The sequence below is a fragment of the Schistocerca nitens genome, chromosome 9 (genome assembly GCF_023898315.1).
Source record: "Schistocerca nitens isolate TAMUIC-IGC-003100 chromosome 9, iqSchNite1.1, whole genome shotgun sequence".
Lineage (NCBI taxonomy): Eukaryota > Metazoa > Arthropoda > Insecta > Orthoptera > Acrididae > Schistocerca > Schistocerca nitens.
In genome coordinates this window covers 262,585,092-262,613,053 of record NC_064622.1, presented here as the reverse complement: position 1 = coordinate 262,613,053, position 27,962 = coordinate 262,585,092, and the positions used below count along the sequence as shown (strand labels likewise).

At 38.5% G+C, this 27,962-nt stretch overlaps 1 protein-coding gene across 1 annotated transcript in view; it reads right to left on the bottom strand.

The window, feature by feature from the left end:
- Nucleotides 1–661: 661 nt before the first annotated feature.
- LOC126203431 (general transcription factor IIE subunit 1) overlaps nucleotides 662–27,962 on the bottom strand; it is a 91,551-nt gene continuing 64,250 nt past the window's right edge. Inside the window, exons 4-7 of the mRNA XM_049937750.1 lie at nucleotides 26,354–26,580; nucleotides 16,503–16,728; nucleotides 12,031–12,277; nucleotides 662–1,637 (exon numbers count right to left, since the gene is read on the bottom strand). Coding sequence (XP_049793707.1) covers nucleotides 1,462–1,637; nucleotides 12,031–12,277; nucleotides 16,503–16,728; nucleotides 26,354–26,580 — 876 coding nt within the window. The 3' untranslated portion in view covers nucleotides 662–1,461. The remainder of the gene's footprint in view (nucleotides 1,638–12,030; nucleotides 12,278–16,502; nucleotides 16,729–26,353; nucleotides 26,581–27,962) is intronic.

Sequence of the window (27,962 nt, the reverse complement as noted above, 5' to 3'; positions counted from 1 at the left end):
CCCTCTGCATGGGAAGGTTTGATGCAGAAGACATTAAACCAGGTGGGTGTTACGTATTAAGTGGCTGATTCTGCTGTACCACAGCTTCTGTCAGATTCATCCAATGTTCAACAACATAGAATTTGTACATTTTATCGATATTCTGTGGCACAAAAATGGGTGCTCTATTTTATCTTCAGTTCTGAACAAGTCATAAATGAAATGGAAATCAGGGTAGTTGTTCTTTTACAATTCTGCTTTACAATCTTAAAAACGAACTTTTTCTTTTACATTTTCTAAGCAACCATCTAGGAGTCTTTCCTTTTTCTTTCTGTTTTAGATTGTAAGCAATCATGAACTCTCAAGATAACATGTTTTCAAAACTATCCATCACACAGAACAAAGCACTTACTTCAAAGCACAAGTTCAGAACTGCCATTTCTTTATAAGGACTGGCAGTGTTCTGTTCCTTAGACAAGGAAATTCTATAATCCATGAGTACTGAAGGATTGGTGTTGAAGAAGAGGATACCCTAGACCAAAATACACTGAGTAACATCTTGAAGTGACAATGTGGAATACATGTGTGTGTTATTATAGTAGAATTTCTGAACTACTCTTACACTGGAGAAAAAAATCTCTGCACTAAGGAAATCTACTTTAACAAATACAATAAAATAATATTTTGCAGGCGATAAGTTGCTTTTATTACTTGTGAAAAAGAAATATCTTAATTTTCTTTTGACTGACCTTGGTGCATTGTAATTTTATAAGTGGACTCACTCACTCATTCACACAGATTGACCATTTAGCTGACACTTCACAGAATGGATGCACAGAGATCAGCAAACTTCTGGCAAAATGAATAGGCTGATGCAACACTCATTTTTTACCTTATTATGTTTCAATTTTTTTTATATCAAAAATATACAGTCAGCACAACATTTAAATTCTGTCATTCAGTAAACAACTATCAAATACAATTACATAGATCATGATTTGTCTACTAAAATAACAACTTCATTTAAATGGGACTCTCATGTATTGTTCGACAAGTGTGAGCAGTAGCTCACAAAGTTCATCACAGAAAATCTTTTCACAACTCTTATCACATCCAGAAATAGTAACAGTGCTGAGAACAGTTTATCTAGCCACCAGCTAGCTTTCTTCTTCCATGCATGACAAGGACAACATCAAGATCATGTGCTGCAGTAGCAATGAACAACAAATGATCTCTACTCATACAACATCAAAGGGAAGGTTACTTACATACATAAAAAATAAAACAAGTTCATTGTTACAAAGAAAACTATTTGGAAGCAGTGGAAGTTTGGCTGAAATATATATATGGCATTCTGTGAAAATTCATCTCAGTACACAAAACTTTTAACAGGTAGAATACATGTCACTTCTCAGCTTGTTCACAGCACAATAATGACACCACTTTCAGATCCCTTCTCTTAACATGAAGAGCCCACAAATTTTAGTCATACATATGAGAGTAGTACTCCTGGTATATCTGTATGTATGCTTCCTTCTCAACTGGTGTCATTTGAGCAATAAGGCTATCATTCACTTCTGTAACAGGAACACTTTTGTCTCCTATTGTGACTGTAGGAACATAGTCATCTTCCTCTGAATCCATAATTTCAATCTCATCTGAAAGAAAAAAAAAAGTTGAAATAAAATTAAAACCTTTATCATTGAGAAAATAACATTAATAGTAACATATAACTAGACATTACAGCACTTCTAGCTTTTAAACCATAGGTTTTTAATTAAGGGAGGAAAGTAGAAAAAGGAGTAGGAGTGCAGCAAGGCACTCAGAACTTTCTTTCTAATAGCTCTTACTATCTTGTCTACTACAGCATTATATTAATTACATTGGGTTACATGAGAGGTTTCAGAAACAAATATGAATTCTTGCTCATGCTAATTAAGAAATACTAAAGCAGTTATCAGATTTTAACCTCCACTTTCCACTCTTCCTTTCTGAACATTAGGACAGAGCTCAAGCCCAATTTACAAAGTACTGCCTACAGGACATAAAGGATGACATTACTATTTACACTACGCCCTAGCCAGCTGCAACTTCCACTTCGTTAGTTCTCCTATAGACCATTTTAAAGACTCTGTCCTAATACGATCACTGTCAGTAACACTGGATGAGTGTTGACACTAGACACTGTGTGCATCCAATTGCACTATCACACACAAGTAAATGCAAGATTTGTAATTTTTGACTACAAATTCAAGTTTCCACTGTTTAGAAAGTAGCCATACCTTTTATTTATAATACTAATGAAACATAAGTTTTAGTAATAGACCTTTCATTCCATAGTCACTATAAGTTACCTGACGCCCACTGCAGGATAAAGTCCTTCCATGAGACTGACAGAAAGTGCAAAATGGTAAACCAAGAACAGCTAGAAACAAAATGGAAAGCAATAGAAGCATGCATGACTATGGGAAAGAGTAGCATCCGTATCAATATTGATGGCACAACAGTAGTAATCAAAGAAAGGAAGGCTGAGAGGTGGAAGGAATATACAGAAGGTCGATACAAAGGAAATATATTCGAAGATGATATTAGAAGAAGGAAAAAAGAAGTAGTTAAAGATGAAATGGAAGATGTGATACTGTGAGAAGAATTCAACATAGACTGAGCGACCTAAGTCGAAACAAGGCCCCTGCAGCGGAAAATGTAGTGACCAGAATCTGATAAGGCAAAAACAACATGAAAATCTTTGGAGGCTGGCCTACTGGCTGAGGGCACCACACAGCGAGCCACCCAAGAGTAAACAGCTGGACATCAATTGCAGAAGGAGAATCAATGGAGATGGTGTGGTGGTATAACAAGTCCAGCAAGTAAACCACGACTGAAAACCTACGACAGCAAATCCAGAACCAAATGAATTATGTGTAGTGAGATCAATACAACAGCGCAGTGAAATCACGGCGAACTTTTGAGCAGCTGCGCTTGTAGGCCAGCAGGACAGACGGGTCTCCATAGACAGAGCTGCAGTCGTCGTCAAGGGTAATGCCTTCCAGAGTACTTTCAAACTTGCCAGGCCAGGATAACAGATGCAGAGATCCTTGGGGGAGGGGGGGGAGGGCGGGGGGGGGGGGGAGCCAATACAAAATTATTGCACCTGATTGGAGGATGGGTGAAACAGTGGACTAAACAGGTGCTTGATGTCATTGGTTGGCGGCCGAGTTTAGGTTCGTTCTGCGCATCTGACGTCACAAAACACAGTCAACCAATGAACAGAGAACGACGTTGCCAGATCTCGACTGCAGAGCAGAGCACGGACGAGTGTCTTTTATAGAAAGTTTGGAAAAAGTATTCTTTATACCAATTGCTTCATATTCTATTAATTAATTAAACCAAACAAGCAATAAGACTCCTAATTCAGGCGATAGCAAGGAAAGGTGTTTGTATCAATCTCACGAACCGCTTTTTCGCAATAAAGAACAGCGGTAATTGTTTATTTCCTATTGCACTTCGACGAAGCATGAGTAATTCATAGTCATACCAACAGCGTTTGTCAATATTTTGCGTGATATGTTAGAGTCCTCATGGCGTTGAGAAATCGGACGAGCTGCGTTAGCATAACGGTTAAAGTGTTGGGCTTCTACGCGAAAGGTTATGAGTTCAGACCTTGTGCGGTGCTTAATATTTTCATTATTTAAAAACAATATCGAAGTGCCTTACTTCACGAATTATATTCCTTTGAATGCAATTTTTTGAAATTTCTAGTGCTTTGTCTCTTCATTAACCCTTTCGCTGCTGCAGACACGTGCTCCCCGCATTCCGCGCTGTGCGCGATTTTGTCATCACTGCACTGCTCGCCTGTGCAGACACATGGTGTTCCCACTGCTTTGACACACTTATCATTCGATTTCACAAAAACTATTTGGCCCAAAAATTTGATTTTTACAAGTCTTCTTGACTGATACCTTCCCCCCATAAATGACTTAATTTTGTTTCGATGTTCAACGCAGTTATTATGCAGCATTAAATGTAGTAAACCATTGCACGAAATTTTGAAGAGTTTGCCGTATGGTCGATTTTAGTTGCCACAATGTTGAGAATGAAATGTGGACAAGGTACCTAAATATCATATAAAATTTACTGTATAACAATATCTCATTTAATTTAAGTACCACAAAGGTGTCGTATGTAATATTGAGAAATATTCCGTCTTTCGCGACCGCAATAAAAGTTTTATTTACACCGGACGCATTTGGCTTTATGTTAAAGCACTTCAATCAATGAAAGGTGTGGCACATACACAATGGTAATCATGTTCTCTTTCTTGTTTTTGTTCCATAGTCGCAGTTTTACCAATGGTACTGAAATATATTCCTCTTCTGCAACTGTAATAAGCGACTTATTTAGACCAGACGCGTTTCTCTCCTTTGAAGCATCTTCAGTGGACAGTATTTTTGTCTCCTCCATTGCCAAGTCACCTTTCGTAGTTTTGTGCAGCGGTAACACAATATTCAACGTTTGTGTTGGCTGATCAGTGTTTTAGCAAATAAATGATGTTTGTGTGTGCCACACACAAAAATTATATTTGACATAGCTCAGAGCACTTCACTGATAGACGGTATATTCAAGTCCTAATGTTTTTGTAAGTCCACAGTTTTGTTTAATGTATTTTGTCTACTTCCTTTAGATTGATTGAAGTGCTTTAAAATAAAGCCAAACGTGCTCAGTGTAAATAAAACTTTTGTTACAGTCGCGAAAGACGGAATATTTCTCAATACTACATACGACACTTATGTGGTACTTAAAGGAGATATTGTTATACAAGAATTTTTTATGAAATTTAGGTATCTTGTCCACATTTCATTCTCAACATTATGGCAACTAAAATCGACCATACTCTATGGAGTGCAATGGTTTACTATATTTAATGCATAATAACTGCGTTGAACATCGAAACAAAATTAAGTCATTTATGGGGGGAAGGTATCAGTCAAGAAGATGTGTAAAACTCTAATTTTTTGGCCAAATAGTTTTTGTGGAATCGAATGATAAGAGTGTCAAAGCAGTCGGAACACGATGTGTCTGCACAGGCGAGCAGTGCAGTGACAAAATCGCGCACAGCGCGGAATGCAGGGAGCACGTCTTTGTAGCAGCGAAAGGGTTAATGCAGCCGTGGTGGCTCTACTTCTTGAAATGCGCGCTCCCCCCTAAACGTAAGCTTGCGAACTATGCTATACTATGGCGCTGCTTCTAATGGCGCGTGCGTCGTGTGCAACTGGCAACGCAGCAATCACCCGCGTCTGGGCGGGCATGCGCGAGCCGCCAAGATAAAAGAATTGAACTATAGGGCCCTTTGTCCAATAAGGTGGTGCAGGGAAGCCCAAGTAAGGAAGAGAGATTGTTGGAAAGTATCATCAGAAACCTGAAAAGCAGTGAAATGCTGTCACAACCACTGCAAATACGTGTCCTAATTACCTTTGGCAATGTTAAATGGTAGAAGTGCGTGTGGACAGCTCTCTGCCTGGGAAGTGACCACAGCCTGGATGGGAACCTGAATCTGTAAGCAATCCAATAAAAACTGAAATTGCTGATGAAGCAATTCAGTCTGTTACTGAAACAGCTTTTGGATCTGCTGTCTGAATTGCTGCTGCAGGAGCAGTTGCTATTCCAGCCTCATGTCTGTGGAATGCCACTAACCTTTCTCCCCATCACCAATTATAGTGACCAAAATCTGGCAAGACTGGGAATGACTCAGAAACCTGGGAAGCCTGGATGACTGGCCAAGGGTGTCAAGCAGTGAACCACCAGAGAGTAAACAGGAGGACAGCAAGAGAAACATGAACAAGGAAGACGGCACACTGGAATAACAAGTCCACCTAGTAAACCAGGATCGAAAACCTAAGACATAGTGAATCCAGAACCACAACAATGATGTTATAGTGAGATCAATACTATAGAACAATGAAATCACAACTGAATGACTGAGCAGCAGTGTTGCTGGCTGTAGAGGGCAGGTGTGAGCACTGACAGGTCGGTATTATGGGCGTCTCTCTGTAGCCAGCACTGCAGTAGTGACAGCAGCACTCGCAGATTATAGCAGTGCCTTCTAGCAGCTGTCATCGTGGATTGGGATCCTTGGGAGAGCCAGCCAAGACAAAATTATTGCATCTGATATGCAAGACTCATGAGTCAGGTGAAATACTCCCAACTTTCAGAAGAACCTAAAGAACTAAATTAAAAATGACAATCTGGAATTCATACATTAATGGGCTTACATGGTATTAAGTTGCCAGAATCCCTGTATACTAATAATAAAAATGTTAAATTAAAACTAACTTGGAAGGTGTCTGTATTCACTTAACAAATTTTAAAACAGTAAACATTTTGAGCCCACTGATGTATAACAAGGCAGACATATGATAATTAACAAGATGATTTTATGCAATATAGACTTTCTGACATGCGGTAAACTATTATGTGCAAAGACTCAAAAGCATTAATGACTATTGTATTTGCTAGCTGTTATAATGAGACCTATATGCATTTGGCAAAAAAATCTAAATAAATCAATAAAAAGAATCTAGGAGCCCAAACCAGTGGGGGCAGGTGTGATAGGTGCAAATTTTTTTAAACCATCACTTTAATAAGTCATGATTTCCAAATACTGACACAAATTATCAACAGAAGAATAGGCTGAATGATAGAAGCTGACATGTGGAAATGTCAGCTTGTCTCCAGAACAGATGTAGGAGTTACATGAGGCAATAATGATCCTACAACTTATCTTACAAAATAAGACACAGAAATGTGTCTAACACAACAACGCATTGGAGAGAGTCCTGAGACAGGATGCATACACGGACAAGAAAAAAACAATTCCAGATTTCCTGGATAAAAATACACTTTTTCACAGGTGAGAAAACACTTTTTCCCAGATGAAAATACACCAAACCCAACTGAAAGTATATTTTTCTATGTTAAGTGACAATATACTTTCCCTTGGAGCTGTAAAACTCATCAATACTCTGAATGGTAATCCAGCAAAAAACCTGTTTTGGAAACATCTCTGATGTGCAGCAACATGTACAATGCATATTTTCATATTACAGAAGTATAAACACAAATTCCACCTAATACACCATGATACCTTCCTAAGCACTGAAATCGAGATTGTGCTACACAATGCACTTTTATCAGACAATCTTAGCTCATGCCACCTGATCTTGGCAGCTAACAAGAGCAGATGTTCACATGGAGCCTAAGAGCACAGCTTAAATTGTAGCAACTGAATATTTCTGAAAATTTCACTGTTGTGCATCTAATGTTTCATGAGATACCTGGCTGAAAATACGTTCTGTCGAGCATTCTTATTTTTCCATAGGAAAGCCAATTACATATGAAATTGTTCAAGAACACACCTCACACATTTTTAAGGATAATTATACTTTTGCCATGTACTTCCACTTGTATGTATATTTTCATCCGAGTGAAAAGTGCATTTACACCTGTGAAAAAATGTATTGCATAATTTGTAATTTATGAAAGAACTAAAATTATATGGAAAACTAACCATGAAACTTCATCTTTTTTAGCGTGTGTGACCCTTTAAGATACATCAAATACAAACGTGCTAGTAAAATTTTAAATAATGACATAAATGGCTGGTCTTCTGGGCACAAAAGTTTTCTGTTCATTGATTCTCGAAGTGTTAACTTTGAATGACAGTCAAATGCTTTGTGATTTAAGAAATTCATTGCACATTATCACCCATAACACAATTCATCTTCCATAAAAGGAAATTTGCTGTGAAAACAATGCTTGTCATAAACACTCATTACAAGCAGTTTTTTGTAACAAAGTATTGCATAGTCTTCTTGCTAAAGCCCCTGACACATTTTGCTGCCAGCAGATGCCTGTATGAGCAATATGTTTATTATTGTAAATGGCACATTTCCTTTGCAACTTAAGTTTTATTTTGGTGTTATTCGCTCAGCTACTGCAGTATTATTCTGCAGTGACAGGCTAACGTAAAATTCTTTGATAGAGTATTAGTTCTTACCAGACAACATTACAAAAATGTAACTGAAAACTAAAACAATGAAAAGTTCCCAGAGTTCCAAAAGATTTCTGGGTTTTCCCTAGATGAAAAAAATTCCCGTATTTGCTCCAAATATCCTTGTTGTCCTGGGGTGTATACACCCTATGAAAACAGATTATATGATGAACATCAAATACAATTAAAACAATTGTAATGTAGTATAATCAAATGAAGTCACGTGGTGCTGAAGGAATCAGGTTAGGAAATGCAACACTAAAAGTTCTGGGTGAATTTTGGTGCATAGGCAGCAAAATAGCTGATGGTGGAAGAAGCAAAGGAGATATAAAATGTTGATTGGTAAGAGCAAGAAAAACCTTTCTTAAAAAGACAACTATGTAAAGTTTAAGAGTTAGGGTATCTTCCCTGAAAACATTTGTATAGAATGTGGCCTCATATGAAAGTGAAACATGGAAATAAACAATACAAACAGGAAGAATTAGACACTTTTGAAATGCAGTGTGATGAAAAATGATGATGATTAGGAGGGCAGATGGGATAACTAATGAAGATTTAGCAAAGCGAATCAATGAGAAAAGAAATTTATAGCAAAATCAGGAAAGATTAATAAGAAGCGTCAAGAGGCACCGAGGAACAGCTAGTTTGATACTTGCATAGAGTGTATGAATGAGGGGGAGGGTGGATTAAGAGACAGACCAAAGCTTGATTATGGGACACAGGTACAAGTAGATGTAGGCTGCAGTAGCTATGAAGAAAGAAAGAGACTTGCTGAGAACAGACTAGCATTGAGGACTGTATAAAATCAGTTTTCAGACTGAAGACTACAACAACAATAACAAAGGGAACTGTAAAAATTATGAATTTTTTTAAACACCAAAATATAATTTTACAGCCATGCTTCATAGTTTCATGCAAAGAACAGTAAAAATCCATGTAGTACATTAAAAACAGCAGTTAAACATTTTTCAAAAAATTTGAGGCCATGTTTCCATATTGTACATGCTTAAAAATTAATTGTTAACTGCAAAAACTGGTATGATCATAATATCTTCACAAAGTTTCAGTCACATTTATGGCACAATATACCAACACTGTGATGCATGAAGGGAAACAAAGTATCTGACACAAAGTTTCTTAAAAATCATCAACATTAAGGTCAGTTGTGTGTTCAATAAAATAAAATAAAACTGGAATGTTAAACCAACCTACCTACCCACTGAGCCTCATGTCAACCATGATTCAATGATACTTTAAAATTTAACTTTGTCTTGTGAGGGAAATATTTCATTGCAATTTCTTCTATCTGCGTACCTTAATAACTATTTTAAAGCATTTTTATGTTTATTATGTTTATATAGTAGGAATGACTGCTTCTGATGTATCTATAAATCTTATTTTATTTGCAATTGATTTCTGTGTTACATTATACCATCATCAAGCTCCTCTATGATACCAAGTGATCTTAATGGTGAATGAAAACTACCTCTACTGCATTATTACACATTTATTGTGTTACAACTAGTTTCATTTCTTCAAACATCTTCAGGATGCCTGTAGTTAAACAAAAGAGGAAAATAGACTAAATCTATAGCAACATAACAAATAAAACAGGTGACTGACATTGATAACAACTTTATACTAAATCCTTAGTGAGTTGTGCTGAAGTTACAACATAAATGGTCTGGTTGTCGTATGTAATGTTAAAAACCAAATCCGAGAACACTGATAAATATCCTGCTCACCGCTTCACAGAAGTATGGCGAGCAGACATGGCATAACACACACAGTAAACTGCCTGGACAGTGGAACTCCATGACAGCCGTAAATATGTAAACATTGTAATTGGGCCTTTGTTAAATGCAACAGTCAACTGTGCAATCATAATCGTTACAAGCAATGACCAAACATTAAGTACAAAATTCATATTAATGAGTGCACAATTAATGTAAACAATTGAAAAGTAGAACTGAACAAAAGTTAACAATACAATTATGCACAACAATACAATTATGCACAACAACACGGAAATAGGTGACAGATCTTACACCAAACTTCATCATTTTGCAGCTGTGATGATGAGTCAATAATTATAAAGTATAGTTGCAGAATAATTATGTAAATACATCTGGAATGATAATTTTGATCTCACACAATGATCATAAATCATTGTTACAAGAGGTGCTTTTCTTTGAACATGTAAAAGAGGTAAGACAACCAAACTAATGGTTATCATATGCAGTTAATAAATTTACATGTGAGCTTTTTGTAAGTTAGCTACAATTATTTACAATGGAAGAGAACTTACACCAGTGGTTACACAACACTGTATCATCATAAGGCTGATAATGCCTTATGACCTATTATACAATCAACAGTGAAGTAAATACATATGGTACAACAGAATCCCTAATTTGTCATATAAACTGAGCATGACTACGGAGTACAAGCCATTACAACTAATAATGTCTGGTCACTGAACATGTAAAAGAACTGAAAATATCTGAACTGTGTAGTTTTTGTGTGATGCTAAAAATTAATGTGAGCTGTGCTTAATTTTGTACAGGTCTATACAATAAATGAACAGGTGCTAAAGTTTACATGAGGTTGCACTGATGTAGATGGATAAAGTGGTGCGTAACCAATCACACATATGAAGTAATTTCACACAACATGGTGAAGGGAAAAAAAGAGGCCAATTACTATGTTTACCTCTGACGTGGAGCAGCCCTGTCTGGGCAGTTTACTATATGCAGCATGCCATGTCCGCTGGACATATTTCCATTGTGCAGTCAGCTGAATGTTTATGATCAGTGTTCTTGGATTTGGTCTTTAATATTACATGACAACCAGCCCATTTATGACATGACTTCAGCACAATTCAGTGACTGCCTACTTTTTTTTATATTAAGATGTTGTAGCATTAGCCAAATTTCCTGTTTTGTTTAACTGCAAGCAACCTGAAGATGTTCAAAGACACAAAACTAGTTGTAACACAATAAATGTGTAATAATACAGTTGAGGTGATTTTCATTAATCATCAACATTAAGGTCAGTTGTGTGTTCAATATGATCAAGTTTATTGCCAGTTAACCAACATTCAAAATCCCACAGAAGGTGCAAAAAAGTGATGTCTGCTATGCTGAAACATCTTTCAACCATACCACTTTCTCTCCTTCTCAACACACCGTCTGCCTTCATACAAAAACATCCACACTTTCACTTCTTCACATCAGCTGCTTCTGCAACAACATTCATGAACACCTCTTCCCTTTACTAATTATTCCAGCCTCTGAAATCTTTTTTTTTTTTTTTTCTATCTTCTTTTCCTTTATAGGCCACTACGCATGTTCCTATCACTGAGCATCAATTGTCCAATTATTATATTAGTCAGATCAAATGTACTAATACATTTCTTGCACTTATTAACGATTGACCCATACCCTTATGTCTTGTTCAACCAACATCTTGAGGACTATTTATAAAAAGAAACCATCATCTCAGTTACTAAGTCATACTTTTCTTTTATAAATCGTCCCATTCTGTGATCATGGTGCAGAAATCATGATATATTTTCAGTAGAAGATACAATTTAGACTGCAATGACAGCAGAAGCTTTACCGAGACCTTCACTGAAGGTGCATATCAAAAGATTTGGCTGTTTGTGACTAACGTGTTGCCTGCAGTTCCTAAAAAAGTTCTGGAGATGCCTCAAAAAGGGAAAACACATCAATAAAGCTTCTACTGTCTTTGCAACCTTGACTGTTTTTCCTACTGACCATACTTCTCTACATTTCCAGCACATACATGAACCAGCTATTACTGGTGCATCACTTTACAATTCCAATACTTAAAAAGAGTTCTTTCACTTCAAGATGTCTTACAACATATGCAGGTGGTTAATTTCAAAAGCCAGAGAACAAGAGGGTGTAAGTAACATGTCAGACAGAAATAAATATAATATGCAGCACATCCTAGGTAAGAAATGAAATGCAGATACTGACTTGTGTCAGGCATTGTACCCACGGCACCGGTGACCTGCTCATCACCACTGCTGTCACTTGCTGGGCTGGATGCACCAGGCAACACAGACCGGACTGCAGCATTGGCTGCTGAACCAGACAGCCCTGCTCCGCCGCTTCGCCTCTCATGAGCCAGCAGAACTGACATGATATCCTCCTGGTTGCGATTACTGCCTGCTGATGGTTTTTCGGCTGCAGGCTCTGTGATCACCGGTGTCACAGAGTCAACCTGCGAAATTACAGCAGTTGGTGACATGAGTTTTACATATGACAAATCTCTCTGATAAATACAGGGTGTACGTAAAGTCCGGGAATACTTTCAATTATTTATTGCACAGGAACCAAGCATTGTACAGATATTATACACATGTCATCTTGAAGATAAACCCTAAAAGTTGTTTTTTTCCCCATGTATATTGCCACAGCCTAGTTTGGTAATTTGCCGATAGTCAGCACTAGTCGCAAACATGGCAAGTTCAGGTGCGGAATGAGCTGTTTCATGAAATGGCCTCCCCAATCACCAAATCTCATTCCCTGTGACTTTTTTCTGTGGGGACACATTAAAGATCTGGTGTATGTACTGCCTCTACCACGTGATGTGGCAGAGCTCTGGGAGAGAATACAGGAAGCGACTTCCACAGTCGATGATGCCATGCTAGGACGGGTATGGCAAGAATTCCATTACCGTATTGACATCTGCCAGGTCGCTCATGGTTCACATATCGAATGTTTGTAAAAAAAACTTTCAGAGTTTCTCTTCAAAATGCAATATGTGTGACATCTGTACAATGTTTAGTTCTTGTGCAATTTATTTATTTAGCTTATGGCATATAACACATCATATAGAAAAGACATAAAAATCATAAGACACAGAAATAAAGAGTAGTCACAGTGTGTAACATATAGTTGTAGATATAAAAGTGTTTAAAAATAGTGTATATAACAAACAAAAGTTCACAAACAAACATCCAGATTTGTGACATAGTCTATTGCACTTTCAGTCGCGGTCAGAAACTCATTGGGGTCTCCTGCAAAACGTCTAAGAGGGCAATCTTCCACGATGTGACGAATCGTCTGCCGGTCCGCACCGCAGTCACATCTCGGGGTGGTGATTTTACCCCACCTGTGGAGGCTGTCTGCACATCTGCCATTATTTGTCCGAATTCGAATCAGGGTCATCCAAGTTTTCCTTGGCAAATTGAATCCTGGTGGTTGGACATTGATGCATGGCATATTCTGCAGGTTTTGGGGCACAGATTCTCTCCACCGCATTTTCCAGAGGTTGCCATAATCCGGGTTGAGAGGATGCGTATTTTTTGCCTTTTTTAAAGAGGGGTGTCTTGAGCGCAATCTGTTCATCTCCAGGGCAGGAACATCCTTATGGATTGGCAGTTTCTCGTTGTTCAGCACTTTTCCATACTCGCGTAAGAGAGCGTTCTCTCTGCGCAGGTCCGGTGGGGGAATGTTGCTCAGTATAGGTAGCCAGTGTAAAGGCGTTGGCTTTATTGTTCCTGATATCATCCTCATTGTGTAGTTTAGTTGAGCATCGATCAAGCCTGTGTGTTTACTGTTTAGCCATACCGGTGCGGCATATTCTGCTGTTGTGTAGACAAGTCCCAGAGCCGAAGATCTCAGTACAGCCGCGGAAGAGCCCCACGTGGTCCCACATAGCTTCTGTATGATATTATTTCGAGTTTTAAGTTTTGCGGCTGTATTACGTAGGTGTTCCTTGAATGTTAGGTTTCTGTCAAAGGTGACGCCTAGATATCTGGGGTAATTATTATGGTTTAGCTGCCTGTTTTCGAAATGAACGTTGAGCTTTCTTTTTGCTTGGGCATTGTCGAGGTGAAAGCATGTCACCTCCGTTTTTGTCACGTTTGGCCGTAATCTCCACCTTCGGAAGTAATCTCCCAGCTTTGTTAGATCCGCAGTTAATGTGTTTTCTGTTGCCTCCATTGATCTGCATCTTGCAGCTATTGCTCAGTCGTCGGCATATCCGAATTTTTGAGAAGTTCTTGTGCAATAAATAATTGAAAGTATTCCCAGATTTTATGTACACACTGTACAGACAAATTTACTATTCAATATGCACAACTGTACTGCACTACAACACTTAACAACTGTAGTAAATAAAATCACACAACAGAGACTGTAACAGACCATTTGATTTTGCTAAGATGTTAAGATTTCATCCAAGGGTTCACATTATAATGATGTGTGTGTCTTCTGAGGCATAATTTTTATTTATTTATTCTAACACATTATACCCCTGCTTGAATCTAGTAACTCAGGGTAGCTATATTTCTTTATGAGGAACATTCAATGTATTTTTGAACCTACTTGTCTTTGAACCAAAGGATGATGATGTTTTCTTTGTATGGACACATCTGAAAACCATCAAGAGGGATTCGATGGTGGGGAGACCTGAGCCTGTAGCGTAGCCAGTGTAATTATTGGACCTAACGTCCATATTTCTTTCTGCACATGGCTGTGTTGTATTTCACATACATCACATCTGACATGAGCTGTTTATGCATACACTCATTGGAATTGAACAAGGTCAAGAATAAAGAAAGACAGGTGGTAACTACTTTGATGGTATGCATGTAATAAGCTTGGGACACAGATTCTAAGCCCCTTGTGCTTTGGAAATGAATGTGGAACTAATCAAATGATCCACTGAAACTATATGGTTCCAGAGACCTTTATAAGTCTCAAACATCTGTGATGTATACACACAGACTGAAGTGACGAATGAAAATTTATACCAAGGGTGGGATTTCATTTAAAAACTTCTTGGATAAGTAAGAAATTATCTTCTAGCTGAACTATGTAGAAAAGAAAGTGCATGACGTTTTACAAGTTACTATGTAACTTTCAAATCATTTGAAGACTACTTGCTAAGAAGTCAAAACTAGTTATGGTGCCATCTGTGTAATCTGAAGCTGTAAAAACTGGTTGTGATGCCATTTGTGTTATCAGGAGCTCAAAATACAATAAAAATGTTTGCAATAAGAAAATTCTGTAGAATTGAGGATGCATATCATACAGTGGGAATATTACTAAAAATCATCAATATGCAAACTGTATCACTGAATCTCATCTCCTGCTGCCATTTTATTACATATGCTTCTTCATATGGGATATGATTGTTAATTATTTTGGATATGGTACATCCTTATAGGACTGTTTTACCCATTTAATAGGCTAAAATGAAAATTAAGTCTACAAATGGCACAGAATTCCATACTTATTTCATTTGCAAATAAGCAAATTACATGTTTGAAAACAGTTTGCATGTCTTTTAAAAAGTTGACATTCATACAAAATTTCATTGAGAGTCTCTATGAATATTCACGTAAATCTTATGGAGAGAGGTGCCACAACTGCCATGCATAATTAGGAACAGGAGAATTTTGTGTAAATAATAATGTGCAATACGTAATTTTTAATGACATAACAGTTTTACAAAATATAACAAAATTCGGCACTTTCCTTGCTCCCGAGCAAAAATGTTATAAATCTGAGGGCAGCAGTTTAGTAATATTAGTAACTGATAGTTATTGAACAGTAAATTTATTAATCAGTTTAAAAAAGGGAATGGTGACATTTTGAAATTTCATAAAATGGTTTTATTAGTACACAGTAAATAATAGTGAAAAATTTCTTTTAAGTATTTAAAAGATCCATAGCAGAGAAAGCACTCCCTCCCCCCCCCCCCCCTCTATTCTCTTCAGTACTTCCCAATTAGAAACTTCTTAATGGACTTACAAGCCAGTTATACAAACACACATATTTTATCTGTTTATGTGGTTGATCACGTGAAACTGTGATCTGTTAACAATTGACTTCTGTGAAGAAGTGCCTTTTCCACTCCCTCACTAAGAAAAAAAATTAACAAATATTGAATCACATTTTTAAAAAAATAATATCTTTTTATTTCTAATTACTAATCTCATGAAAATGTAAACATTCATAATTAATTAAAATTTGGTAAAAAATGCTAAACATAAAACAGAAAATAATACCCCCCAACCCCACCCCATCCCCTTTCCCTCCATTGGCTCAACAGTGTTACTGACAATATTCATGATTGATAACATCCACATACAGTTTTATTACATATTGTGTTCCTGTAAAAGGGGAGCACAACCATGTTTCACAGCAACAGCCTCATAAGTAAGAACATTTCCAGTAACCACTATGATTCATTGATGATCTTACAATCACTTTGAGTGTCTTTCACTATATGAAGTTTAAAATAACACTGACTTGTTATTTTAATGATGAAAGAAAACACATTCCTTAAAGTGACAAGAAACATGAAACGTTACGTACTTGCTGATAAAAGTGTACTTGCAGGCATACGTGTAAGGTGATTAGAAAATTTTAAACACTGGATTACACGTAAATAGCCTAAAATATTTCAAATCACTTATACAACCAATACTTACAGCACCAATTGCAGCGTCACCAGCTCCAATGACAGTGGACTCTGTCATCCAGACTGGGCGCTCTTTGCGCTGAGCTGCTGCGGCCTGTCGCTGGTCAGCACCAGCTTCTCCTATGCTGATATCCACACGGGCTTCTTCAACAGCAAAGCCTTGTGTTCTTGTTGCCTCACCAGACCAGTTTTCACCAGGTGGCCGTAATGGTGCACTAGGCTTCTTACCGTCCAATCTGTAACCCAATCAGAGCTCACAATAATTTACACATTAAGAAATTAGTCAGTAATGAAATACAAATATATAATTCTGTTTAGAATACCAGCTGTACAGCAGCCTTAACTGTGACAACCTGGTGTTCAGATAAAATGATTCAAATGGCTCTAAGCACTATGGGACTTAACATCTGAGGTCATCAGTCCCCTAGACTTAGAACTACTTAAAACTAACTAAACTAAGGACATCATACACATTCATGCCCGAGGCGGGACTCGAACCTGCGACCATAGCAGCAGTGCGGTTCGGAGTGAAGCGCCTAGAACCGCTTGGCGACAGTGGCTGCTGGTGATCAGAGCTCACTTGGAAAAATACCAAAGAATGAAAGATGTGAAGGTTCTAGTGCAACTTGACATGGCGTTCATGTTCACATCAACAGGAGGAATTAATTTTGGTACTTGATTATTTAATGATTTGAAAGATCACTAAAGCAAACTGACAAATGTGGGACCCAAGCATCAAATGCCGCCTCTCAAATGCAAATGCCTTTAAAAATGAATTGCTAACTATAAGGTGGTATCCAAAAGTTCATGAAATAAATTACAAAATTAATATGTCTTATCTAGATCTTATAACGCACCATTACCTTCAAAGTAGCCTCCTTATGGGAGAAACACCAATACCAATGTTTCTCTACCCTTTTTAAGTGCATCTTGGAAGTGTTTCTTTGTTAGGATATTTAGTACTCTCTGCAATTTTGTTAGACTTTCCTCAATTGAATCAAATCTCCAACCCTTCACTTGATTTTCATCTTAGGGAGGAGGAAGAAGTCACACAAAAGTTCTGGAGAGTACAGTGAGTGAAAACGAAATGTTAGTTTGTTTTTTATAAAAAAAAAAATCCTGAAAAATGTAGGCTGCATGAGTTTGCACACTGTAGTGGTATAGTACCCAGCAGTTCATATACCCATTTGTGGATGCTTTCTCCTCTTGTCCAAACTCAAACACTTTGCAGCAGTTGTTTAATTTCCTTGCACACTTTCATGCAATGTTGCTTTTGATCATAGTGAAGCAACTGTGTTACAAACTTCACTACAATCCTTCTCATGTTCACTGACAAAATACCCTCACATGTACCATAAGCTATACCCAAAGTTGTGAAGATCTGTCTATAATCTTGCAGAATCAGATTTTTCAATTCCTGAACATATTCTAATTCCAGCAGATGACCAACTAGAACAGCTGTAACGTGTACACCAATTATAATTCTGTATTTGACCTAAAGCAATTTTTTTCAAAAGCTTACTTCTACATTTAGTGTGTTTCTGCAATTATCGCAAGGAAAAAAAAAAGAGAGAGAGAGAGAGAACGCAATGACAATGCAAAAATGCTCTTTTGGTATCATGGAAAATGCTTTCACATCCATCCAAATAACTTTCTCCCCCAACAGAGTTCAGCAAGTTTGGCACTAAAGTTTTTGATAATCATGTTATGAGATAAAGAATATAAACTAATTAGCAAAAAATTCCATTTTAATTTATGAATTGTCTACAATGACTTAAGGCAGCAGTGAAAATTTTGAGGACTATTGCACCTGAAATTTTTGTAAATCCTATAAAAAAGATTTGTGATCTAGTGACTCAGTGTTTAAGTGCCAGACTATAAATGTCCAGTTGGTCCACAGACTTTTTCTGACATTGATCACCTCTTTTGCCATTGGCAATGGTTTATTAATGTAAAATATGACAAGCTGCAACTTTGTTCAGCGTTCATGTTAAACTGTAGGTTCAGCTTTTTAATTTTTTTACACACACTCATGTTCAGAAAAAAAGAAAGAAAAAAACAGGATACCATGAATGACTGGAGATAGGACATTTGTATTCACACGACATGTTCATTAGTATGTTCTGCAGAAATGATTAGCATTTGAACCATGTCAATCCGCAGGTTCAAGGACATCTACATCTAAATCTACGTGCTTACTCTGGTATTCACAATAAAGTGCCTGGCAGAGGGTTCAATGAACCACAACATCAATACCCCGGTGCAACACCACCTACCGGTAAAATATGCCTGAGGCGTCCATTGTCGCTGTAATCTGAAAGTAACGGATCACTGTGACTTGAGCAGACATGGAGGATGCCTCAAAAGCATATGTGTGAAACATACTGTCAAATCAGTGAGTTTGAAAGAGGGTGCACTATTGTCATGAGAGAATGTGATGCATCCATCTGGGAAATTGCTGCTCATGTGGGACGAAGTGTTTCAACAGTGCAACGGATGTGTACAGAAACTTTCACGGAAGATCACAGAACACAATGAGATGGGTCAGGTCACACCATACAGACCACCCCATGAGAAGAGTGACACCTCATCAAAATAGCATTGCACAACAGATCTGCATCCTTCTTGGCTCTAGCACAACAGCGGGACAGTGTAACACATCATACACTATCAGGGTTGACAGTCTGTCACCGTTTATTATGGCATGCATTATGTGTGCATCATCCACTTTTCTGCCTACCTTTGACAAATGTGCAAAAATATGCAAGACGGTAATGGTGTATGGAATAGGGACAGGAATGGCATCAGATAGCGTTTACAGACAGATCCAGGTTCTGTCTGTTTCAAAATGATGATCGCATTTTGGTTCGTTACAGACAGGGGAACGGTATCACAGTGACTGCATTCGCACAAGACATGCAGTGCCAAATCAAGGCCTTGTGGTGTGAATTCCTATTGGAAACGGCCTCAAATTGCAGTTGGTGTGCATCCAGGGCACTGTAACCAGTATGACCTATGTGAATACATCCTGCAACCCGTAGCTGTACCTGTTCTGCACAACATCCCAGACACCATTTTTCAGCAAGGCAATGCATGACCACTTGTTGCCTATGGTCCTGGCCTATCACATCACCAGACTTGGCATCAATCAAAAATGTGTGGGATATGGTGAAACGATGGGTGTAGTGCTGTGATCTAATGCCAAGTACCACAGATGAACTTTGGAACCAGGTGAATGCAGCATGGTTGGCTGTACCATAGGATGTCATTTGTGACTTATACATGTTGATGCCGTCATGCACCGAAGAAGTTATCAGGGCCCATGGCGGACCCCATGCTTAGTAGATAACACGACACATGCTGAACCAAAGTGACAGAAATGCTAATCATTTCTGCAGAACATACTAACATACATGTCCTGTTGTCCTGTGAATGTGAATGTCCTATCTCCAGTCATTCAAAGTGTTCTGTTTTTTCTATACATGAGTGCAGAAAATGCATTTGTCATGAAATAAACTTTTCTGCAAGAGTAACACATCCCATGATATAATATGTGCACTATGCTTAAAATTCCTTCTTTTACCGACAAAATTTGAATAACCTTCCATAAATTCAGAACTTTAATACCTTCACTCATTTTGCAGTAGGCTCATATTCTGTAAGATGTAAACTATAACAGCCAGAAATGTCACAATTAATAAAATATTTTGGATTATTGTGCCATGGTCCGATGGATTTCACTTTACAGCCCATCATTCCATCCCCATATGCAGAGGAAATTTACAGGGGGGATCATAGCTTCTTTGAGTGTCCAATTCATACCGTGGCTCACTATCAACTGAAGCAAAATACCATTTATGCATGCTCCCACACAGTGGCGTTACATCACATGATTTGAATACCCAGGCGCAATTGGCCATTGTTGGTTACTGTCCTCTGCTGTTGCCATCACTCCATGGTGGGAGACTCATACACATCTTTCTCAGCACCGGGACCCAGATGTCATTCAACTTCAAGCCCTCCTCCTTCCTATTGACATTCATGGGGTGTTTAATAATCTCTATGGGATGTTCTGCAACAGCTGATATGTCAGTCTCTCCCCTTCTACAGTTGCCCTTGTGCTCTTCAAGTTGTTTTTTGACCATTATTTTTGTAGCATCCATGTGTACTTCCCCACAGCTACATGGAATCCTACAAATTCCTGCTTTTTCAAATGGTTTGCCAGCATCCTTGGTCAATATTAGGTGATCCTGTGTCTACTGAGTGAGTTTGTAGTTTACTGTGATGTTCCATTTTGTTAAGATTTTTTCTTTGCAGCCAAGAGACCACCAAACTCACTTTTAACAGGACTCAAATATTGGCAGCCCCCATGGACCATGGACCTTGCCGTTGGTGGGGAGGCTTGTGTGCCTCAGCGATACAGATAGCCGTACCGTAGGTGCAACCACAACGGAGGGGTATCTGTTGAGAGGCTAGACAAACATGTGGTTCCTGAAGAGCGGCAGCAGCCTTTTCAGTAGTTGCAGGGGCAACAGTCTCGATGATTGACTGATCTGGCCTTGTAACATAAACCAAAACGGCCTTGCTGTGCTGGTAATGTGAACGGCTGAAAGCAAGGGGAAACTACAGCCATAATTTTTCCCGAGGACATGCAGCTTTACTGTATGATTAAATGATGATGGCGTCCTCTTGGGTAAAATATTCTGGAGGTAAAATAGTCCCCCATTCGGATCTCCGGGCGGGGACTACTCAAGAGGACGTTGTTATCAGGAGAAAGAAAACTGGCGTTCTATGGATCCGAGCGTGGAATGTCAGATCCCTTAATCAGGCAGGTAGGTTAGAAAATTTAAAAAGGGAAATAGATAGGTTAAAGTTAGATATAGTGCGAATTAGTGAAGTTCGGTGGCAGGAGGAACAAGACTTTTGGTCAGGTGATTACAGGGTTATAAATACAAAATCAAATAGGGGTAATGCAGGAGTAGGTTTACTAATGAATAAAAAAATAAGAGTGCGGGTTAGCTACTACAAACAGCATAGTGAACGCATTATTGTGGCCAAGATAGACACAAAGCCCATGCCTACTACAGTAGTACAAGTTTATATGCCAACTAGCTCTGCAGATGATGAAGAAATTGATGAAATGTATGACGAGATAAAAGAAATTATTCAGGTAGTGAAGGGAGACGAAAATTTAATAGTCATGGGTGACTGGAATTCGTCAGTAGGGGGAGAGAAGGAAACGTAGTAGGTGAATATGGATTGGGGGGAAGAAATGAAAGAGGAAGCCGCCTTGTAGAATTTTGCACAGAGCATAACCTAATCATAACTAACACTTGGTTCAAGAATCATAAAGGAAGGTTGTACACCTGGAAGAATCCTGGAGATACTAAAAGGTATCAGATAGATTATATAATGGTAAGACAGAGATTTAGGAACCAGGATTTAAATTGTAAGACATTTCCAGGGGCAGATGTGGATTCTGACCACAATCTATTGGTTATGATCTGCAGATTGAAACTGAAGAAACTGCAAAAAGGTGGGAATTTAAGGATATGGGACCTGGATAAACTGAAAGAACCAGAGGTTGTACAGAGTTTCAGGGAGAGCATAAGGGAACAATTGACAGGAATGGGGGAAAGAAATACAGTAGAAGAAGAATGGGTAGCTCTGAGGGATGAAGTAGTGAAGGCAGCAGAGGATCAAGTAGGTAAAAAGACGAGGGCTAATAGAAATCCTTGGGTAACAGAAGAAATATTGAATTTAATTGATGAAAGGAGAAAATATAAAAATGCACTAAATGAAGCAAGCAAAAAGGAATACAAACGTCTCAAAAATGAAATCGACAGGAAGTGCAAAATGGCTAAGCAGGGATGGCTAGAGGACAAATGTAAGGATGTAGAGGCTTGTCTCACTAGGGGTAAGATAGATACTGCCTACAGGAAAATTAAAGAGACCTTTGGAGAGAAGAGAACCACTTGTATGAATATCAAGAGCTCAGATGGCAACCCAGTTCTAAGCAAAGAAGGGAAGGCAGAAAGGTGGAAGGAGTATATAGAGGGTCTGTACAAGGGCGATGTACTTGAGGACAATATTCTGCAAATGGAAGAGAATGTAGATGAAGATGAAATGGGAGATTCGATACTGCGTGAAGAGTTTGACATAGCACTCAAAGACCTAAGTCGAAACAAGGCCCCGGGAGTAGACAACATTCCATTAGAACTACTTATAGCACAGGGAGAGCCAGTCCTGACAAAACTCTACCATCTGGTGAGAAAGATGTATGAGACAGGCGAAATACCCTCAGACTTCAAGAAGAATATAAAAATTCCAATACCAAAGAAAGCAGGTGTTGACAGATGTGAAAATTACCGAACTATCAGTTTAATAAGTCACAGCTGCAAAATACTCATGCGAATTCTTTACAGACGAATGGAAAAACTGGTAGAAGCCGACCTCAGGGAAGATCAGTTTGGATTCCGTAGAAATGTTGGAACACGTGAGGCAGTACTGACCCTACGACTTATCTTAGAAGAAAGATTAAGGAAAGGCAAACCTATGTTTCTTGCATTTGTAGACTTAGAGAAAGCTTTTGACTTTGTTGACTGGAATACTCTCTTTCAAATTCTGAAGGTGGCAAGGGTAAAATACAGGAAGCGAAAGGCTATTTACAATTTGTACAGAAACCAGATGGCAGTTGTAAGAGTCGAGAGCCATGAAATGGAAGCAGTGGTTGGGAAAGGAGTGAGACTGGGTTGTAGCCTCTCCCCGATGTTATTCAATCTGTATATTGAGCAAGCAGTAAAGGAAACAAAAGAAAAATTCGGAGTAGGCATTAAAATTCATGGAGAAGAAGTAAAAACTTTGAGGTTCGCCAATGACATTGTAATTCTGTCAGAGACAGCAAAAGACTTGGAAGAGCAGTTGAACGGAATGGACAGTGTCTTGAAAGAAGGATATAAGATGAACATCAACCAAAGGAAAACGAGGATAATGGAATGTAGTCAAATTAAATCGGTTGATGCTGAGGGAATTAGATTAGGAAATGAGACACTTAAAGTAGTAAAGGAGTTTTGCTATTTAGGGAGTAAAATAACTGATGATGGTCGAAGTAGAGAGGATATAAAATCTAGACTGGCAATGGCAAAAATGGCTCTGAGCACTATGGGACTCAACTGCTGAGGTCATTAGTCCCCTAGAACTTAGAACTAGTTAAACTTAACTAACCTAAGGACATCACAAACATCCATGCCCGAGGCAGGATTCGAACCTGCGACCGTAGCGGTCTTGCGATTCCAGACTGCAGCGCCTTTAACCGCACGGCCACTTCGGCCGGCGTAGGCAATGGCAAGGAAATCGTTTCTGAAGAAGAGAAATTTGTTAACATCGAGTATAGATTTAAGTGTCAGGAAGTCGTTTCTGAAAGTATTTGTATGGAGTGTAGCCATGTATGGAAGTGAAACATGGATGATAACTAGTGTGGACAAGAAGAGAATAGAAGCTTTCGAAATGTGGTGCTACAGAAGAATGCTGAAGATAAGGTGGGTAGATCACGTAACTAATGAGGAGGTATTGAATAGGATTGGGGAGAAGAGAAGTTTGTGGCACAACTTGACTAGAAGAAGGGATCGGTTGGTAGGACATGTTTTGAGGCATCAAGGGATCACAAATTTAGCATTGGAGGGCAGCGTGGAGGGTAAAAATCGTAGAGGGAGACCAAGAGATGAATACACTAAGCAGATTCAGAAGGATGTAGGCTGCAGTAGGTACTGGGAGATGAAGAAGCTTGCACAGGATAGAGTAGCATGGAGAGCTGCATCAAACCAGTCTCAGGACTGAAGACCACAACAACAACAACAAGTGGATACCATAAAAGGCTGTATGGGAAGGTCATAGAGATTTTTAACCAACCCAGAAATTTCAGCAGAGAGGAGGACGGCTTGAAACTGAATGACATCTGGATCCCAGTGCTGAAGAAGATGTGTATGAGTCTTCCAACATGGGATGAAAGCAACATAGATCGACGGCAACTGACAGTGATCAATTGTGCCCAGGTATTCAAAGGATGTTACCCATCACTGCTTCACGCCACTGCATGGGAGCACGTATAAACAGAACTTTGCTGCAATTGGTAGTGAGCCAGGGTGTGAGTTGCACATTGAAAGAAGTTACAATCACACCTGAAAATGTTTTCCGCAGATGGGGACAAAATGTTGGGTTTTACTGTGAAAGTCTTCTGATCACAGCATAATAGCCCAGGATACTTTATTAATTAAGGTTCATATTTTTCACATAGCTTTTGATAAGTTTTAGCATTACAATGCTGTCTTGTGTACCAGAATCTAATGTCTTGACCACAGTTCACCAACAGAGGATAAAGGAATGTAGAATAGGATGTCAATCATGGGATCATCAATTATGCAGTATGAGCTCATATAGAACAATGAGGAGGAATAAAGTTGGCTGTATCATATTCACATGAATCATCCAGCCATTTGACTTAAGTGATTTATGAAAAAACCTAATATTGTATGACCTGGTAAGGATTTAATATCCACTCATTCTCAATCCAAGTCTACAGATTAAACCTCTGCACAACAAACATTGAATTGTTTGTTTATGCATTTATCACAACTGTCACACATTTTGAAACATCAGTAGATTTCACACAGCACAGGCTCAACTTCACCATGTTTAAGTATTTTCTGTATTAAATATATTTGAATCATTATTATTGTTTAAACACTTCAGTCAGCTGAAGTTACTCATTTGTGTTGAGCAATGAAAACAGCAGGCAGAGACTCACTCTGCAGTTGATTGAAAATGAAGGTGACGTACAAAGACCATAGCATATATTTGTTTATAGTCTAATGTAGCTGTTACAGCACCTCGTGTTGTTTAAATTTGAAGTAAAGGTGGCATGAGTAATTAATATCTTTTGAATTATGGTTCTACTATTCTGTTGCATTTCAATTTATGGAGAGTCATTTTCAAGTCCACTATGTAATAAATATGTCATACATTATATATATAGAAGACTGCACTTGTCTCACCCCCCTCCAAGCTTGTCCCTGATAAACCTTTGCTGCCAGCCCTTTGGTAATGTTACAATATGTCTTATAAATTCCTCTGCATTCCTCTTCAGCCTTTTCTTCTGAAATTTGTTCTGTATTTCCTCTTTCAGAATTACCATATCACTTACAACTATGCCCTATATGACAGGCTCTTTCTTTGTTTTTACTGTGAGAGATTCAGCCAAACAGTTAATATATCCTTATTGACAGAGTAGGTAAGCATTTATTCATTCAGTAACTATGTTCTGTAGGAGAACAATCAGAATGTGGAATGAGTCGAGGGACAAATTAATAAAAGAAAATCAATATCTATACAGTATTAGCAAGTAACTACCACTATACTCGTTAGTGCTATTCACACTTATCCTAGCTAAATTTAACCACCTAAATCAGCGAGAGAGTTCCTATTTTGAAAAAAAGCTGTTGCCTTCTCAATTATACTAAATAGCTGCTGTTTTATCTCCTGCTGGTAACCGAATATTTACTTTATTACACTGGTACTTTTCAAAGATAATAGTTCCCTCCCTCTGTAATAGTCTACAACTATTTGCACAAAGCCTCTCATTGCTTACTTCTTCTGAATAAATACTTTATTTACTTTAGATTCACTGTCCCTGAAGATAATTTTGTAATACAAGGTAGCAAAAGTACTGTGGTTTCCAAAGCCATTAGTCTTCATCATATAATAAATGCCTCTCTCCAAAGAAGAGACCACAGTAGCAACAGTATGTAAGTAAATTTTATACAGAAGCATCTCAAAAAATTAAAAAGTAATGCAGAAGTTACTAACCCTCGAATGGTGCCAATATCAACAGGTTCTGGTTCAAGTATTTCAGGAGCAAGTTTTATGCCCTCTACTTCTCGGAGTAAGACATAGAGTGGTTCAAGCTGTTCATTAAAACGTGCCAGCATGAGACGCGAGTCTTTCTTTGGAAGAGCTGACTGGTCTTCCTCCACAACCTCACGGCAAAAAGTGCACCTGAACTCTAATGTCATGGGATCAAACAGTTGGTCTGCCTGCAACAACAGAAAATGTGCATTTCATATCTAAAGAACTTTTGCTCAATGAAACCAACAAATACACTGCTATTACAGTAACTTATTTTTGGTGATGTAAATTACTTTGAGATTCACCTCTTCTCACCTAACCATTCATACATTACAGTCTGCTTGCTCCTCCAAGAAGGAGAATCTTCAGCAATATGAAAAGAGTCAGGTAATAATTAGTAGGTACTCTTTTGTACATTACAGTAATGTTTACTTAGTATTAATAATAACTGTCTTATGTGATATTGATCAAGAACAATGTCTTACTATCTTTATATGCCTGCAAGATCAACGACACATCATAAATCCCAGTGTCATTGAGGGATGACCACTTGCCTGGCAACCACCTCTTACCAAAAAGCAGATTTTCTGGTGTTCCATGAGGTGGTCCTGGGGTTGTTTGCTGAGGATAATGTGGTGTACAAGAAGGTGTCAAATTGAGTGATGGTAGAAAGATACAAGATGACTTACACAAAATTTCTAGTTTGTGTGATGAATGGCAGCTAGCTCTAAATGTGGAAAAACGTAAGTTAATGTAGAGGAATAGAAAGAACAAACCTCTAACGTTCAGTTACAGCATTACTAGTGTCCTGCTTGGCACAGCCAAGACATTTAAATATGTGAGCATAACATTGCAAAAGCAATATGAAATGGAACGAGCATTCAAGAACTGTTGTAGGGAAGGTGAATAGTCAACTTCAGTTTATTGGGGAATTTTAGCAAAGAGCAGTTCACCTGGTGTGGAGACTGCCTATAGGATGCTGGTGCGACCTATTCTTGAGTACTGCTCGAGTGTGGGATATGTAGCACGTCAGATTGAAGGAAGACATCGAAGCAATTCAGAGGCAGGCTGCTAGATTTGTTGATATTGAAAGACCCTCTGTTAGAAACAAGCTTACCCATAATCAAGTCTTTTGACCATTACTGGGTTCAGCAGTAAGTAGCTCTGCAAGATTTTCCTGAGTTTTTGAAGTCAGGAAAAATCACAGAACAGACCCCCACCACCAGTCAGAACAGTCTGTCAGATTGGAGGGGGGGGAGAGGGGTGGAGGGGGGGAGGGGGGGGTGGGAAGACCTGGCACCAAAGAGCCAACCCCAACGACTGCCATCATGTGACCAGTGCTTTATATTGACCCCCCCCCCCCAATCATCAGTATCATTATTGAAGGGTAAAACGTAAAACATGTGGAAAGTCAGGTAGAAGTATGCCAATCACTGCTCAAAATGTCAGTTGACTACAACAGGGGCAATCCACTGGAAGGAGAAACAGTGACCAGAGATGAACCTTATCCGCACAAGGCATATGTCAAATCAGTGTTCCATGCAACCATCAACAGTATCTCCCTAACGAT